Below are 18,507 nucleotides of genomic sequence, written 5' to 3'. Positions count from 1 at the left end.
GCTTTTTTTAATCATTTCCGTAATGCTGGGAGATTTCCAGATAGGAGAACTGTTATGAAGAAGGCAGGTTATAAGTACATTGCCGTCTGCAGGCAACAGGAACTTCTTTTAACAGCTGCAGATTAACAAAGGTATATAAAAACAACTAGATGTGACGATTGTAATTAAAGCATCTCACTTTGCTGAATTGTATGTACCACATAGATTTATTGATTTAGCTCCTAAATACTCGTTCTCGTTTAATCAGTAAACAAAACGCCTAAATGTTTTCGAGATGTTGTGTGTTGCCAAATTAATTGCACAGAGCGTAAATAACCAATAAGTGTTGCAAGTATGTCCGTTCTGTCATTCCCATGGTAATTTAGTGCAAATTATTTTAGTTACTATTTTATAAGTTTTATAAGGTACACTGTAAAAAATAAAAAGTTGAGTTAACTTAAAAAAATAAAGCAACTGGCTGCAAAGCATTTTTGAGTTTATTCAACTTCAGTGGTTGAAGTTGTGCTAAATTTTATATGAAAGTTCACTAAAACTACCGGTTTAAGTTAAGTCTACCTTCCTCAATAAGTACATCTAAATATACACTATGAGTTTGTTGAAAGAGGAATAAGAGGTTGAGTGAACTACCAGTCTAACTTTAAAAAATGAGTTGGCACAACTACATAGTCCTAAAGTTCAGTAAACTCAAAAAGCTTTGCAGCCAGTTGCTTTAATTTTTTAAGTTGATTCAACTACCTTTTTACCTTTTAATTTATAGTTTTAAATCTTAAATCTCACCCAGATTTGTGTATGCTCCTCACATCATTTAAGAATACAAATGCATGGAGTACAAACCATACTGAAAATGCAACAAAAACAAGATTTTGTCATCATTACAGAATGCATTTATTGGCTTTCTGCAAAATGGCACATTTAAAAGGAACAAAATGTGATGCAGTTCTGCTTCACTCTACTTATCTAGATGGGAAAAAAATCCTCATATACTGCTTTTAGTATGTTACATGTAAGAACATTTACAACACAAATGTTCTTAAAGAGCTGGAGTAACAAACATTTTCTTAAAATGCCAGAGTGCTGTAAAAATAATAATCTTAAAATGCTGCTGCAATAAACAATACTCCAAAGTCCTAAACCAAAAGTCACAAAGAACCGTATATCCTCTCAACTTGATCCATCAGTTACTTTTGGCACATTCATAACGCAACAAACATGTGCTGGATCAATAAGCAAATTATTTAAACTATTAAAACAACAAAAACTTTCCTTTTATATATATTTTTTGCATATGTTGTACTGCCACAGATGCATCCAATGAAACAACAGGAATGACTGGAATTACAAATTGCAGCTACTTCAACAACTTGTTTTTGAAGGATTGGACCCTTGCTGAGCACTGGGGGTCAAGGCACATAAACACTTTTTGAATGGTTTCAAAAGTGTATTTTAGATCTTTAGGGTAGTCCATGTTGAGTGCATAAATTAAGCCAAAGAGGAGAGCAACAGCAGTGGGAAGGTCTTGTACATCATCCAACACAATCTGCTCCTCTAGTACAACAGCTAGGCACCTTATATTTGGGTTTGAGTGGAAGGTGGAGACATCATCTTCAATGATTGTTAAGATCCCCATCTTCACCCCTTTGGCATGGATGTCCTCTGGCTCTGTGTCCTGCAGTAAAATGCAGAATAAAATCAATCAGTCAAAGATCAGATTTAATTTGAGTATTAAATAGCAGCCTGTGTGTGTAGCTTCAGGATAGCAAACATAAAGTATCTCACAAAGTGAGTACACCCCTCACATTTTTGTCAATATTTGATTATATCTTTCATGTGACAACACTGAAGAAATGACACTTTGCTGCAACGTAAAGTAGTGAGTGTACAGCTTGTATAACAGTGTAAATTTGCTGTCCCCTCAAAATAACTCAACACACAGTCATTAATGTCTAAGCTGCTGACAACAAAAGTGAGTACACCCTTAAGTGAAAATGTCCAAATTGGGCCCAATTAGCCATTTTCCCTAACATCCACCAGCTCCGTGATGTCGTCATGGAGGAGTGGAAGAGGACTCCAGTGGCAACCTGTGAAGCTCTGGTGAACTCCATGCCCAAGAGGGTTAAAGCAGTGCTGGAAAATAATGGTGGCCACACAAAATATTGACACCTTGGGCCCAATTTGGACATTTTCACTTAGGGGTGTACTCACTTTTGTTGCCAGCGGTTTAGACATTAATGGCTGTGTGTTGAGTTATTTTGAAGGGACAGCAAATTTACACTGTTATACAAGCTGTACACTCACTACTTTACATAGTAGCAAAGTGTCAATTTCTTCAGTGTTGTCACATGAAAAGATATAATCAAATATTGACAAAAATGTGAGGGGTGTACTCACTTTTGTGAGATACTGTACATTTGTTTTTCATTTCTTGCTTGTCTTCTATATTCATATATATTGTTTTTTCTTTAATTTTATGTTAATTTTACTTACACTTTGCTCTAATTATATTACTGTTTAATTTTTGTTGTGTGTTGTAGTCACAGGTTGGAGATTTAAGTGAATGTCTCCATCTCGAGATTTTCAATGTCACACGCCAATGTTGCGAAGCAGTGATTTTCCATTTCCTTTGATTTTTTACAATAACGTGTTGAATTTGTGCTGATCAGACGAAGACAGACTGATCACTGATAAAGACACAACTAAGATTATTCAATAAATCATTGCTCATTTTTACTCATCCCCTGACTATGTCTGCCTCTTGGCTGATAAAAGAGTTAAACACTAGTTTTATAACAGACCAAACAGTCATCTCCTGATGGATTCAGGCAAAGCAACTCAATCTATCAAACTGTTCAATGGAAATTATTTAATGTCTGGTATGAGTGTACATACAGGTAACACACATCTTCTTACCAGGCAAGTCTTCAGGAAGTTTCCAGACTTTTCTCTCATAAAAAAAGGTTGACCTCTGAGAGTTGTAGCCTTTCTATGGGCAAGCACATCGGTGGTCTGAAAGACACAGAACAAATATGGACCAAGTTATATACAAGTTAAATCCAACCAGAAACATGGTACATACAGAAGCTTAAGGTAGAGATGGCACTATTCACCCTTTAACCAGAGATTTATGCAAAATAATTACTTGATTATCAAGTTGTTCTAGGAGGGACTTCATGTCATCTCCAAATGCTCCACTTCGAGCTCTGTATAACTTGATAATTTTTGATGTGTACTCATCCAAATGAGAGAAAAAGGTGCTCTTCAGGTTGGTTTGTGTGATTCTGTAAAACTCAGCACAGACCTTAAAATAAAACATAGTTAACAGTAATAATTAAGTACAGACAAGTAAATTGAGATGAGCCTTAAAAAAGACCTGATCTTACCTGATCTTCCAAAAACAATGCTGGCCACTGTTTTAGGACATCAGCCACAAGGGGTTCTTCATCAACTATCTCCTTCCTTCTCAGTGAAAATGTCAGTTCCATTTTGGAGTCAACAAATGTCATGTTGGGATGTTTCTTTTTCATTTCCTCCTGTAGTGCATCTCTTTCCTTTTGTAAAGAATAATGTGTCTGCCCAACTGGGTTGTCTGGGAGGAAATTCACCTCACATCTCTTTGCTTTCTTCAAACGTCTGGAATCCTCCTTCGCTCTTTTCCGGTTTACAGTGACTTCTGAGCAACCAGCCGATCGTAGTTTCTGGCGGTAGTTCCCAATCTTATATTTGATGCTCATAGTCCAGCTGTGATAGCCTGTTCCTGAGCCTGGATCCCTAAGACAAGGATGCTTCTCAATCAATGCAGTAGCCACTGACTCCAACTCTTGGTTGTTTGGATATGCTTTGAATGAAAAAATTGCTTGAGCTATGCCATCCAAGATGTCCATTTTCATTTCTCTCGGTAACGTCAGCAGCATTCCATTTTCTTTAAAATTCTCATTCCCTTTGTTAAGACGTAGTTCTACATCATAGGCAAACTCAGGAATCAAGAAAGCAGAGGGCCAATGTGAATTCTCACGCTGCCTGACTGTCACAGATGAGGAACTCTGGTTTGAGCTGTTTGATGGGGAGGACATACTGGCAGTGTCTAAAGAGGAAATGGTCTCTAAATCTGATTCTTCAGGTTCTTTTTGTAGAATCTTCAGCACTGCTCTATCTGGTGGAAGTTCTGTTATATTAGTCAAGTTACAGAGTTCATTTCCAAACTCAGGATCCTCAAATTGAATCAGAAAGTCATCCTTAATTTCAAGCCTTTCTTGGAGAATTATTTTCAAGTGTTCAACTGAAGTGAGATTTTCCAAAATATCCAACCTCCTGATATTATCAGGGGCCAACACAACACGTAGTCGCATATTCTGTAAGATCAAAGATCAGAGTACATCAAGTAGGAGGCAAAGCTTAAAGTATGTGCCAACATGTTAAAGATGATTTAAAGGGACAGTTCACCCAAAAACCTTCAATTTTCTAAGCTTCATGATGTTCCAAATTACTGTGATATCCCTTAAAAACATCTGCTTTTATTGTCCGCATAAGGCAGTCATACAGGTTTAGAATGACATGAGGATGATCAACTTGTGAAAAAGTTATATTTTGGTGTGTACTACCCCTTTAACCCATGACAAATCCTTCCTCACCTAAAAGTTCAAATAAGAATGAACCAATTTTAATGGAGAAGGAACCTTTTCAGTGCAATCATGTTCTTTCCATGAACTGCATACGATGTGAGAGGATGGTGATCATTCAGGTCCTCTGCCTCAAGTATTTCAATTTCACTTGTTTCAGAAACCTCATAACACCTATAGTGTTCAATGTACCATGCAAGAAGCCTTTTGCAAAGGAAGGTCACCTTGTTAGCATTCACAAGTACACTGATAATTCTGAAAAATTCAGGCAAGCCACTGCACTGACCTGAGGACAAAATCATGCCTTCACTGAAGTGAATTCCATGCACTTGTACATCAGCCGCAAGCAACAACACTTCTTTGTGTGGGTACTCTTCTAACTGCAGTCTCTTGACTTAACATACATGTTCTTACTGTTTTGACCTTCTGCACGGACAAGGGTGATGAAAAGAGACTTGGACCATTTAGATAATGGGCCATCATAAGCTGATGCTTAGTTGCCAAGGTAAGTAGGATATTTTTAAAATTATGGGCATCATTCAGCACACTTTTAAAATAGCTGTGCTTGGCCTCAAATCTGATTGTCCAAAGCTCGACTAAAGGCCCAAAGCAGCGAATCAAGTGTGGGTAGTGCTCCACATAGTGATGTTTTGGTCGCAATTTCAGGTTTGGGAACGTTTCTTTGTGAAGCTGTCTGTGTTCTAAAATTTTCCGTTCTAAAAAGCACAGGGTTGCTTCTGAGAACTGGTCTGACATGACCAACTCCGCTATCTCCCTCAAGTCCATCAAAATTTCCCAAGCAGGCTCAGAATCGGGTACAAGGTTACCAATCATTAATGGTAATATGCGTAGCAATGCCCAGTTCTCGTGCCCATTCCCACCTATGGTTTTCTTTAAAAAGCTTGACTGGGAAATTACTTGTGGTCTGTTTACTCTGTCTGAGTCCTTGTAAGGAAAGGATTTAATGCAATGGTTTAGCGTATGAAGAGTAAACTGTCCCTTTGTGATGAGTTCTTTCAAGCAAATTGATAACTCAAATGGAACAATCCCCTCAACATGTCATGTAGAACATCTGGTGGGAACCCAGTTATTGGGTGAAAGAAAGAAAGGTGCTTACTGAGGACACATTCTTTTTTTACACCAAGTCTGCTCTGAAGCTCATGGTGGTCTCTCAGTTCATCTGTAATGGAGTTGTGCTGTTCAATGGTTCGAAGCTGAAAACAACTAGCGTCTTGAGTCTGTATGTCGTATTTGCTGACTTGGCAAAATCTACACAGGTTCTCAGCTTGAAAGCTTTCTTGAAAGCCAGCAAGACCGTGAGCCCCCAGATTGTCAGCACATACACAATACACTGTTCCTTTAAGATGTGTTTTCAGAGCTTCAACAAACACACCTTGCTGCTCTAGATCTTTCATGTCCTTTAACAGTGGATCAAAAAATTTGTCATAGCCAAACTGTTTTATATCACAGCTTTTTCCAAGTAGTGCAAGTTGTATTGCGGGAAGTGTAGATCGGAATTTGGCAGGCAAATTTAGAAGCACCCAATAAACAGCCGTGATCTTGTGTATCTTTTTTGAAGTGCCCAGGGGATTGCAAACCTCAAAATCGTCAATGTAGAGACCCAACGAAATGCAGTCACTTTGAACACCTAAAAGTTGGTTTTCTTTGTAATACTGCCCACTTCGAGTACATTTATACTGTCCTGGTAACTCCTCCTCAACAAAAACAGCTCTTTCCAAGACATCTGCTCTGTTGAGTAAAACTTTAAGAACTCTCAACACTGAGACATAGACAAAAGTATTTTGGTGTAGCCTATCAAAACGATACTCAACAGGATCAATTATTTGAAAATGCTCTTTAAAATATGCATTCCTTCTATATTCTGTTGAGAGTGTGCCCTTCTTTGCAGTCGCTGTAAAAACAGGATTTGTTTTGAGCACTTCAGCTGATATCAATTCAGCAACCTCTTCTCTTAAAGACTCATCAATGTGGCTTTCATATTTGCTTAAAATATCCCTGATTGATTGTTTTGCTGTATACCTGGAGAATGAAACAATATCTCTGGTCCAACTTATTATCTCCTGAGTTGCACTTTTTGAAACATGCAAAATTGTCTGCATATAAAGGATCAATGATGCAAGTTTGCGCTCTAGTCCTACATAGTCCACAGACTCTGAATAAGTGTTTGTTTCAGGTCCAGAAGGAGTTACAGGAACAGTGCTCTCTGTAACATCTGACTGTGGATCAGGCATAGGATCTCCTATGTCTTCAGACCATGCCACTTCATCGCTTTCTAAATCCTCCGTTTGAAATGTAACAGAAGAGCTAAAATCTTTAAATCCTCGAGACTTATGTTTACGAGATATGTGACTACTAAAAGTTGTAAGGACATTGGTTGTCAACTCACAATCCTTAAAAGGGCATTTGATAGTGTCATGTTTCTTCACATGATTTCTGATATGGTTTAAAAACTGGGATGGCTGACAAAGATCTTTAGAATCACACAAATCGCATGAAAAATAAAAGTGTTCTGTAACGGCAACAGTCTGTTTGTGTGCTCTTGTAAGATGTGATTTTAACGCACCTTCTGTTTTAAAAGTGCATATGCAGTCAGTGTACAAACAAGGCAGCTGCCAGGATCGCCCTTGATAGTGATGTAATCTGTAGTGTTTCAGGAGGACTGCTCGGCTACTGTGGTTAAATTTGCAAAGTTTACACTGCATTCCAAACCTAAGAAAAGAACAAATAAGTTTAAAAATTAGCAATGTTAGATTTCTACAAAATATTGACATTAAATATTTGAAACATAAAAAATAAATACTATGATACTTACATTTGTTTTACATTTCAAATATATAATATATATAAAAAATGCAATTCAACAAGTTAAATGAGTTCCGTTACTGATTAACCTGAGGTGCTGGCAAACTATTAATTCTACAACCAGTGTTAATACTGCATCACGTTTTTTTATGATTCTGGCGGTTTTATGATATATCAAGGTATATTTTTTTTACTTTCAGGAGTACAAATATAAAAACATTGTAATATCACATATTGAAGGCTGGGGTGGGTCGAATGACTAAAATCTTATTTCACGATAACAATATATTTCATGATACAGTTATTTTTATATGATTTTATCTTCACTATTAAAAATAATAAAATGCAAATAAAAAACTATAGTAGAAACACAATATCAGAAATATACAAATGAGATAAACAGTATTTTAAGTTTTTTTGACAGTAGCTCTATTTATCAGTAGCATTAAAGTAAGAAATAATACTTAAATTAAACCATGTTAAAATAAAATACTGCATAATTTTCACCATATGAAATAAATGTATTCTTATTAAAGCTACTAAAGTTATTCAGTCAAGAGCAGTGCGTGTTCTCTTTGTATTTTTTTACATTAACGGCATAGACATCAGCAGGTTTGAGGCTGCTGTCACTTTAAGACCTTTTGCACAGATCCAGACAAATACGCATTCGATTTTCTCCCAACTGTTTGCTCTTATTTCAGACAATTATTTTTCGCTCTTTTTAACATAAAGCACGTCCTGCAGTTTATTTTCTCATTAATGCGTGTTTCTTCGTGCGAACAATGTCATCATAAACTTTGCTGGTCGTTGAATAGATGCAGCATTTTTTATATATATATGCACCGATATGACGGTATTTGAAAGAAGAAGATCAAAATAACACGCAAAATAAAAACTATACTATATAATTACTGTTAATTGTATACTCGTTAATCCAACATAAACATTTTAACCATATTTCTAACCATACATTTTTAATACATAGGCCTACCTTTCAAATTCTAGCTGGGTGACTGAAATACGAAGCTCGCTAACTAGCCAGCTCACTTTTTCAACACGTGGTTTAGTATGAATGTATTATTTTAGGAGCATAAAATTGTATTTTAAACTGTGTAATGTATTTAACTTATTTTCTATATTAAAGCTAGTTAGAAAAGAACACTTTCCTTGACAAGGCGACATCCACACCCTCTGACAACGTGGTTGAAGCGGTAAACCCCGCGCATATTACAGCAACGCATACTGCGCATGCGCAAAGACGTGACGTTAATCGCTCGAATGAAGAAATCAAAATATTAAGTTTTCTCAACTTGTTTATATCTATTCGACGAAATAGCAGTAAACATTCAGTTAACTTGTTTTTATATGTAAACTCAACATTTAGCTAAACAATGTGTCCACTTGACTTAAATTTTTTAATTGAGTTAACAATTTGCAAGTTGGTTTTTTTACAGTGTACTTACAATTGAAGTGAATGGCAGGCACATATTATGACCTGGGGGGGTCCTTGGGCTTTAAGGATGCATGATCTGTGATCGGTGATCCCTGGTAGTCAAGGGTCCCTGATAGTCAAGGAACCCCTGGTAGTCAAGGAACCCCTGGTAGTCAAGGGCCCCCTGGTAGTCAAGGAACCCCTGGTAGTCAAGGAGCCCCTGGTAGTCAAGGGCCCCCTGGTAGTCAAGGGCCCCCTGATAGTCAAGGGCCCCCTGATAGTCAAGGGCCCCCTGGTAGTCGTGGAACCCCTGGTAGTCAAGGGCCCCATGGTAGTCAAGGAACCCCTGGTAGTCGTGGAACCCCTGGTAGTCATGGAGCCCCTGGTAGTCAAGGGCCCCCTGGAAGTCAAGGGCCCCCTGGAAGTCAAGGAACCCCTGGTAGTCATGGAGCCCCTGGTAGTCAAGGGCCCCATGGTAGTCAAGGAACCCCTGGTAGTCGTGGAACCCCTGATAGTCATGGAGCCCCTGGTAGTCAAGGGCCCCCTGGAAGTCAAGGAACCCCTGGTAGTCATGGAGCCCCTGGTAGTCAAGGGACCCCTGGTAGTCAAGGAACCCCTGGTAGTTAAGGGCCCCTGGGCACTGGCCCCATTGGCCCGGTCAGTAATCCATCCCTGGTGAATGTGGCCAACTACAAAATGACCCGGATTAAAGAGTTTAAGGTGTTTCATTATCATGGCAGCAAGGTTGTAAAATGTATAGAACTTTACAGACAATACAGAGTATTTTAACGTTTATGAAATTGGACTCCATTCACTTCCATTATAAGTGCCTCACTGTAACACAGATTTGTGCAATAATGTTTGTGGTATTCAACATTGTGCCACAGTTGCAGTTAAGTAAGCTTAACCTGGAATATTCCTTAAAGGAATAGTTTACCCAAACAAAAAATGATTTTCGTTTAAGCTTGGCAGTATAAATCACCATCCACTTTTGGCGCCTGAAAAAATGTCTATTTTTTTAATTGCTTTAACAAAAAATTACATTTAATTGATTGATTTGCCTTTTTTTCCACAAGCAAAAAATGTGTAAGTAATATGACTCAACTAGGCGATCACTCTCTTTTTAGGCTGATGCTCTTGCTAGTCCTAAAGGCAACATATCATATGGCACTGTTACAAAACAAAAGCAGCACAAAGTTAACTCCGTAATCATAACTTCCGAGATAAAGGCTGACCAGGCTTTGGACCAAACTAAGGGAAGTGACAGCAGAGCTCTCTGTAGAAAAGTTTGCTGAATACAACATTTAATAAAGAGCTCTTAGCTAGCAAAACTTCCTGGGGTGAGTCAAGGCAGGAGGATGGAACAGGTCATGGTGAACCCTGTATTTATGGAAAGAGAGACGATATGTGGCTACACTGGAATATTATACTGGAGTGATGGAGCATAGTGCTGTCTAGCACAGAAAGGGTTTCTGCTGGTGTAATGCTTTTATCTCACATTAGTTGCAGTCTTACTCACTGGACAGAGTGGAAAATTGTCATAAACAAAACTTTTTTTCGGCATATTTCAGGAAATGCAAAACTACGTACTACTATAGACAACCCAGATATAGAAAAATATCTAAATATTTCACATATTCATTATTTTTACTATATATGTGACCTCTTCCATTTTAAATGCTTTGTTTAATTCAAGATGTAAAATAGGTGCGTGCGTGTGTGCGTGTGTTTATCACTTTGTGGGGACCAAATGTCCTCATAAGGATAGTAAAACCCAAATTGTTTTGACCTTGTGGGGACATTTTGTGGGTCCCCATGAGGAAAACAGCTTATAAATCATACTAAATTATGTTTTTTGAAAATGTAAAAATGCAGAAAGTTTTCTGTCAGGGTTAGGTTTAGGGGTAGGGTTAGGTTTAGGGGATAGAATATAAAGTTTGTACAGTATAAAAACCATTATGTCTATGGAAAGTCCCCATAAAACATGGAAACACAACGTGTGTGTGTGTGTGTGTGTGTGTACTGTATATATGTGTTTCACAAAATTTAAGGAATATTTAGTCATTTTCTTTAATATGCACCAATAAAGAAATACATTAAACAGCAATATTAACCAACAAATATTTGCATGAAAACATTGGGATTTAAATGAAATATTTATATTTTCTGTTATTACATCAAGGTGTTCACCAAGGAAATCAGAATATGGCCCAGGTGATCTATATACTGTAGCAAGGGCAAAAGACGACAGAGATTATTTATTTATATCTGACGGTTTCACATTAAGCATTATTAGTTGAAAAGAACTAAGAATTCACAAGTAATATAAAAGTAACTCACAAATATACAATGTACAAGGAAATGTAGTTTCTCAATTAGTAGGCTATGAGATCATAATGCATATTAAATAAATAATAATTAAACTGTTTAAAATAGTTTGATTGTATGATGTCAAATTGATCTGTCTAAATGCCGTTTGATGCTGACACCCTAATCGAGATCCTTTGTTTGTTTGTTTTACAAGATAAATACTGCGAAGTTTGGCGAACCAAAAAAAATTATGAATTGTGTTAAATTTTGTGAGTAAAAGGTTCAACATGCTCAAGTGCTTTGGATGACAAAACAGTGCTCAAATGCTTTTTGTGTGGCAAAAATGTTGGTAACCCTTACATTTATTTTTATTTATTTATTTATTTTCACCATATTTAATAACCATTTGTTTCACAAGTTCAGTTGAACTGGTCATGCGGTGTGGATGAATTTGAAATTCTCTTATATACAAATATACAATTTACAAGCTCAAATATTTCATGCACTTTCTAAATTAATAGGGTTAGAATGCATAATGAATATAATAAAATAAGCAAATTTTTAAAATCGTTTTAGATGGACTAGATCATGTCAACATTTTAATATCAAATACCCACATGTGCTTTACATGCCAAATCCATGTCAATCCCATCTTCCATTATTTTTCTGTTGGTCTGTAATCCCTCCTTCCTCCCGCAACTCCTGCAGTTTCTTACAGTCTGTTCGGTTTAATTCTTCATTTCTAATCTGTGCATTATGTTGGTGCAGCACTCTCTCCTCGTTTGTCCTCCTGCACTTCCCGCTCTGTTGTTATTATTACATTTGAAAAAAAATATATTTTGTTGAAACACTGTCTAATCTTAAACCATGACCTGCGCTGCACATAAATAACTAATAATGGCATTATATTCATGATGTTATCCAGAGGGGAACTGGCCCCCACAGTGAGTCTGGTTTCTCAAGGTTATTTTTCTCCATTAATCAACATCTTATGGAGTTTTGTCTTGCCACAGTCGCCTTCAGCTGCTCACTGGTGTTATAAATACAATTGTTATTTAATAATTTATTTTTATACATAATTTACAATCGTATTTAATCAAACCACGCAATGATCAATTGAAGACTTTATAGATATCACGGTTTCATTTTCTGTAAAGCTTCTTTAATACTATGTGTTTTGAAAAGCGCTATACAATTAAAAATGACTTGACTTGTGTCCTGTGACCGCAGGAAGTCATCTGTTCCCTCTTCTCTCCCTCCGCTCTTCAACATTTCAGTCTCCAGTGAATGATTCTTGTTCTTCCCTCACACATTACCATTGTGAGCGAGTCCTCCGTCTCTCTCGCTCCTTTCCACTTCTATCTTTTCTCATTTTTTCTTCCATTATCTCCGTGAGTTTTTCCATGATGAGTCACCAGCCATCCGTTCCATACATTTTCCCTTGTTCTGCCTCTGTCACGTGGCCATGGACTATTATCTTTCCATCAAACGTCCTACTACCTTTAGCTTTTACTTCATTATGGTGGCAGAGGGGTGCACAACACAAACAAATTAGCAATGCAAATAAAAGCTGAAAACGCAACAGAAATAAGCCACAACACAATGAAATTAAGTCACAACATGATAAAATTAATATGATACAAAACAACAAAATAACTTGTGTTATGGCTTCATTTCTGCTGTATTTTGTTTTGCTAATTTGATTGTGTTGTGCACATCTCGGACACCGTGCTTCATTCTTCAGAGAACACTTTAGACCTTTAGATCTTAATTCAGTGTTTTGATGAAATCACCGTACAGCATTGATTACAGGGGCAGTGGTGGCTCAGTGGTTGAGGCTCAGGGTTACTGACCAGAAGGTCAGGGGTTCAAGCCCCAGCACCACCAAGATGCCACTGTTGGGCCCTTGAGCAAGGCCCTTAACCCTATCCAGGGGTGCTGTATCATGGCTGACCCTGCACTCTGACCCCAGCTTAGCTGGGATATGTGAAAAACTAATAAATTTCACTGTATATATGCAAAAAAAACTGTGTGTATAATGTGTGACCAAATAAAGGATTCTATTAACAAACTAAAAGTATGGAATATATCAAATAGAGTGCTGTGGTAAAAGTTGTTGACATTTTTTACAAAACTATCGCTATTTTTGTCACATATAGCTAACTGAAGCAAACCCGTTGCCTAAATATGCCCAATCTTGCTCAAATGAGCCATTGGGAAGTCTGATTAATTTAAATGAATCGGTTCATTTGAATGATTCATTTAAATGAACCAATTTCAAAATGATTCACCAATCCACTATTGAGTCCCTGTGCAAATGAGGTATGGACAATATGTCATCTTGTAAATTTGTTTTGGTAAAAAACCTGGGGTAGCTCAGCGAGTAAAGACGCTGACTATCACCTCTGGAGTTTTGAGTTTGAATCCAGGGTGTGCTGAGTGACTCCAGCCAGGTCTCCTAAGCAACCAAACTGGCCCGGTTGCTAGGGAGGGTAGAGTCACATGGGGTAACCTCCTCGTGATCACTATAATGTGGTTCATTCTCGATGGGGCGCCAAAAAACCTCATTGTCTTCACCTCCGATGCAATAAACTGATCCAAAACACTCCTAAAACATTATTAATGCTGCAAATTATTATTACTGTTTGAAATTACTTTTTTATTTGTATTTATTTTAAAATGACATTTTTACCTGTGATGTCAAAGCCACATTTTCACCTCTTCTCCTCTGTTCTCTTCACTCTTTCAGGGCCCGGGGCAGTGTATGGCGGAGGGGTGTCTCTGCACGCCCGTTTATCAGGAGTCGCCCTCTGGTTCTGCCTCCCCGTTTCTGTTCTGATGAAGGTCTAAAACTTTCCCACCTTGGAAGGAGTCTTTAAATACGAACCCATCACTGTGAACAAAATGAAATTATGCATTAATCCAGGAGCCATCGCTACATCACCTTGGTCATACCTTCTCGTCCTATTTCCTCTCTTCTTCACGCCCGATCGTATATCACTGCTTCATACCCCCTGCAGTGTTCAACGCTGGTCACCTTTAACATCCAAACCTGATTTGTGATGCAATTGATTTGAACGACAAGTATATTCTGAGTAACGTGTGAAAAGTTTGTGAACGGCTCGTTGTGTCTTGATGTGCGTGCTGGACATGCTGTTGTTTCATGTGGGTTGTAAATCCGTGAATGTAATGGTATTGACAACGATGGTTACAGTGCTCAAGATCAGGTGACCCTCTAGAAGAGGTTCATGGCAGTTCACCAGCGGGCCTATTGGCCGTTGAACCTCGGATCTGAATGCAGAGATCTGAATGAATGGTAGTACATTCTGACATATGTAGCTACTATGAATAATGTCAAACCACATCCTTTCTAGCAAGGGTTAGAGGAATGGGCATCCATCTTGGCACCTTGTTTGCTTCATTTTGGGGTCTTGACCGAATGCAAGCATCTGACTCTTGTCCAGCCCTCATTCTATCCTCAGTCTGTCTAGTGGTTCATCACACAGAGCGTCGGTCCTTCACCCTCAGTGTAAATATATATGCAGTGTAGACGCCCCTCTTTCCAGTGATTAAAAACAACATTTCCCATCAGCCTGTTTCAGCCTTTTTGGCTTGGAGAATATTGCTGCCTTCAAGTCACGTTAGAATGATCGTATTTATGAGATGAGCGCTCATACACCATCACAATGTTGTAATTTCCAGTAGGGAACTTGGAATTTTAACCCAGGACTTTGTGACATGGGGGCGTGCCAATAAAAGTATCGTTGTGGAAACTAATTGGTGAATGCACATGAACGTCACGATAATGTCGTAATTGCCACTTCGGAACTGTTGGATTTTCTTTAAGCCCCAACTTTCAGAGTTATGGGACATGTAAATAAAAGAATCATTGTGGAAACTAATTGGTGAACGCACATAAACCGCACCATAATGTCATAATTACCACTTCGAAAACATTGGATTTCTCTTAAGCCCTTAACTTTACGTGTTGGGGCATGTCAATGAACTAATCATTGCATAAACGAATTAGTGAATGCACATAAGGGCACCATAATGTCGTAATGACCACTTCGAAAACATTGGATTCTCTTTCAAATGCAACTTTACGAGTTGAGGGCATGTAAATTAAATAATAGTTGTGAAAACTATTTGGTGAGTGCACATGAATGGCACCATATTGTCGTAATGACCACTTCGAAAACATTGGATATACTTTAAGCCCCAACTTTCAGAGTTGGGGGCATGTCAATAAATGCTTCATTGCGGAAACTAATTGGTGAATGCACACTTTGGAAACTTTGATTTCTATTTCAAAGTTGGGGGCGTGTCAATTAACTGAATGCCACCACAATATCGTAAATACCAGTTGGTATCTCTGTATATACTTTAAGCCAAAACTTACCATGTTGGTGGCAAGTCAATTAAAAACGAATTGCTGAAGCGAATCAGCATTGATCGTACAAATTTATTGTAATTGTGATATATGGCTATACAGTTTAGTTTGTGTGCATTGTGTGTGCTGTTAATGAAGAACAGCGTGTTAAAGTAGCCAGAAATACAACAAGTTTTGCCGGTTTATGAGACAATATAATGCATAAATTGCAAACCTAATGCACATTTTTTGCTCTTTATTTTTTGCACTATTGCTAAAAAAAGCTTCCTGTTTTTGTCAGGAATTTAAAAAATAAATAAATAGCTCAACACGTCTATTTTATTCCAATCATCACATCAAACTCTTAAGTACGAAGTTTCCAAGAAGACTTGAAAGCAGCAAACGTTTCTGGTGTCTCCGGCCCTGAAGCAAATCATCAACTTGTTGCTTGTGGATAGCATGTACCGGTTAGAAATGTCCCTCTTGTGACCTCACTTCCTGCACCGACCCCCGTTTTAACCCCTGCTCTGTGTACATTTTAATCTGCAAGGTTAACTGTATTACTTTTTTGGTGTTAATAATGACGATATTAATGATGATGACGACAATGTTAATACGTATTTAAATTAATATGATAGTAATTCCATGTGAGAAAAAAATGACAGAGCTGATCTCAAGCCATGTGTGTGAAAATATTTTGTACTAAAATCACATTCATTGACAGCTAAAGTTTTTCAAGTGACGTGCTCTGTTTTACCATGATAAACTTTTAAAAAATGGAAGTGATTTGGCAGAGTCGACCTGTCTGTATGCTTCATTTTTCCGCGAGCATAGTACACATTTTTGACCGTGAGCCTATCTGGACGCACTCGACATAATCGCCATGATTGCTATTTGATACTCTTTAGTTCAGTTAAAGGTTGGCGCATGTGCCAACGATGCGTATTGACTGTCCGTGTATCTAGAAAAACTAGGCTGGCGGAAAACCGAAGTATACTTTGGCCTCAAAAATAGAAATCGAAGAAATGTAAGAGCGCTTACACACTAGCATACCTGCAAACTTGTCGCTTTTCGGCGAAAATCGCCGTTTTCTTGGTCAATTGGGTCATTTAGGTGAATCGCGTAGAACCGGAGAGTTTTTTTTTATGGGGGAGGGGGGGGGTATGCTGCCCGCCCTTCATCTGCATGCCATGGAGGCTAGAATTGAGAAACATTATTGGATAATTCTTATAACTGACATTTCTCTGAGCCAATCGGAATCTTAGCACTTTTTCTCTTGGCCAATCGGAATCTTAGCACTTGAATCTTGAAGCACACAGCGTCAACCACGCGAGTCTGATGGAAACTCATAACGTGTAGGAATCGTATGTGAAATTCGAGGTAAGTCAAGCTTTTTGGAGCAAAAACAAAAGCTATTTGTTTGCTTGTTTCAAGTAACGTTAGCTACCGCTTTTTATGTGATGTAATTTACAATAATATTGTATTGTCTATGGGTGGAACGGTACATGTAAGTTATTCGTATTGAACCGAAACTGTACGGGTGTCACGGTTCGGTGCACGAATTTGCACAGAGAATACAAGGGAAAAAAAAATAATAAAACAATAGATAGCGATAAATTTAGCTCTATTCACGTTTGGTGTTAACGCAGCATAATAAACAGGCTGCGATGTCAAGATTGTAATGCTGTAGTGTGTGTGTGTGTGTGTGTGTGGTGTGGTGTGGTGTGGTGTGGTGTGTGTGTGTGTGTGTGTGTGTGTGTGTGTGTGTGTGTGTGTGTGTGTGTGTGTGTGTGTGTGTGTGTGTGAGTGAGTGAGTGAGAGAGAGGCGCGCGGGCGCGTTCGAACATTGGAAACAAAAACATACTCCATCATTTTGTTAATACAGGACATCATTCAAACTGCAAAGTGTTTACTTATTTGTGTACACTCGCAATCATATACAACATTGTGCTTTTGTCACACTCTAAACTCTTGTCAAACTGTAACCTACAACTGTCACCCAACCAAAAACACACACAGTTTTAAAAGCAAAACATTTATCCAACCCCATTTCAAAACAGTCTGTGGGTTCTATCTTTTGGACATTCATCATATCGCATTGGTTTTCATTTCTTGTCCTCAGAGCACTAATCTGTTTATTTTTAAGTTACACATTCTACGTTGCTTAAAAAAGAAAATCAAATGTGTTTTTAATGGTAATATTATATTATACGGAAATCAATTATTTATAATTCAGATGAGAATAAAGTTAGGGTTAATTAAAATTAAGGAAAACAAATATATTTATCTGAAATATAGCAAATTAATTTTAAATTCATTCAGGTACAATTACCAAACATATCTCAAGGTCTTTTTATTAATTTTTATTAATAAACTAATTGTAATTTAATTTAATTAATTTAATTTGACCAATTGTCACACATTATACATACATTTTCTGCATATACATGGTGAAATTATTTATTTTTCACATATCCCATCTAAGCTGGGGTCAGAGTGCAGGGTCAGCCATGATACGGCGCCCCTGGAGCAGATAGGTTCAAGGGCCTTGCTCAAGGGCCCAACAGTGGTGTCTTGGTGGTGTTGGGGCTTGAACCCACGACCTTCTGATCAGTAACCCAGAGCCTTAACCGCTGAGCCACCACTGCCGCCCAATAAAACTATTGTCAGTGCACTACAAATAAACTGGTTCTAAGCCTTTATTAATAAAACTCATTTAAAAAATTCAAGGCTTAAGAAAATGATAAAAATGCTATCTATATTTTTGTTTTGCTTTTCACTCCATTGTACCGAAATCGTACCGAACCGTGATGTCTGAACCAAGGTATGAACCGAACCGTGACTTCTGTGTACCGTTCCACCCCTAGTATTGTCGTCATACCTATAAATTACGTTAAGCTATGCTAAAAGTGGTATGAATGGTTTCCAAAACGGTACAAAAACTATTGTTTTACTCG

At 37.9% G+C, this 18,507-nt stretch overlaps 3 protein-coding genes across 5 annotated transcripts in view; 1 reads left to right on the top strand and 2 right to left on the bottom strand.

The window, feature by feature from the left end:
- The window catches only part of LOC127655439 (igLON family member 5-like), a 244,134-nt gene extending 227,496 nt beyond the window's left edge, over positions 1–16,638 (top strand). The window contains exon 8 of the mRNA XM_052143263.1: positions 13,928–16,638. Coding sequence (XP_051999223.1) covers positions 13,928–14,028 — 101 coding nt within the window. The 3' untranslated portion in view covers positions 14,029–16,638. The remainder of the gene's footprint in view (positions 1–13,927) is intronic.
- LOC127655440 (free fatty acid receptor 3-like) overlaps positions 1–18,507 on the bottom strand; it is a 526,022-nt gene that overhangs the window by 461,703 nt on the left and 45,812 nt on the right. The window lies entirely within an intron of this gene.
- LOC127655438 (sterile alpha motif domain-containing protein 3-like) lies at positions 913–16,693 on the bottom strand. Its single transcript, XM_052143262.1, has 7 exons — positions 16,604–16,693; positions 13,871–14,071; positions 7,198–7,343; positions 3,378–4,346; positions 3,137–3,295; positions 2,908–3,003; positions 913–1,666 (listed from the first exon to the last, which is right to left on the bottom strand). Exons 4-7 carry the CDS (start codon positions 4,341–4,343, stop codon positions 1,349–1,351), a joined length of 1,539 nt encoding a protein of 512 aa, XP_051999222.1. The 5' UTR covers positions 4,344–4,346; positions 7,198–7,343; positions 13,871–14,071; positions 16,604–16,693; the 3' UTR covers positions 913–1,348.

The sequence above is a fragment of the Xyrauchen texanus genome, chromosome 15 (assembly GCF_025860055.1).
Source record: "Xyrauchen texanus isolate HMW12.3.18 chromosome 15, RBS_HiC_50CHRs, whole genome shotgun sequence".
In the NCBI taxonomy this organism is placed as follows: Eukaryota; Metazoa; Chordata; class Actinopteri; order Cypriniformes; family Catostomidae; genus Xyrauchen; species Xyrauchen texanus.
Note: the sequence above shows the minus strand (reverse complement) of the source record. Positions and strands in the feature narration are given on the sequence as shown.

Bases quoted from the DNA above. Each gene is read 5' to 3' on its own strand.
- LOC127655438 (XM_052143262.1), bottom strand. From the start codon at position 4,343: ATGCGACTACGTGTTGTGTTGGCCCCTGATAATATCAGGAGGTTGGAT. The intron at 3,296-3,377 runs GTAAGATCAGGT...TTTTATTTTAAG, and splicing joins CATTGTTTTTGGAAGATCAG to GTCTGTGCTGAGTTTTACAG. The intron at 1,667-2,907 runs GTAAGAAGATGT...ATTTTACTGCAG, and splicing joins ACTTCCTGAAGACTTGCCTG to GACACAGAGCCAGAGGACAT.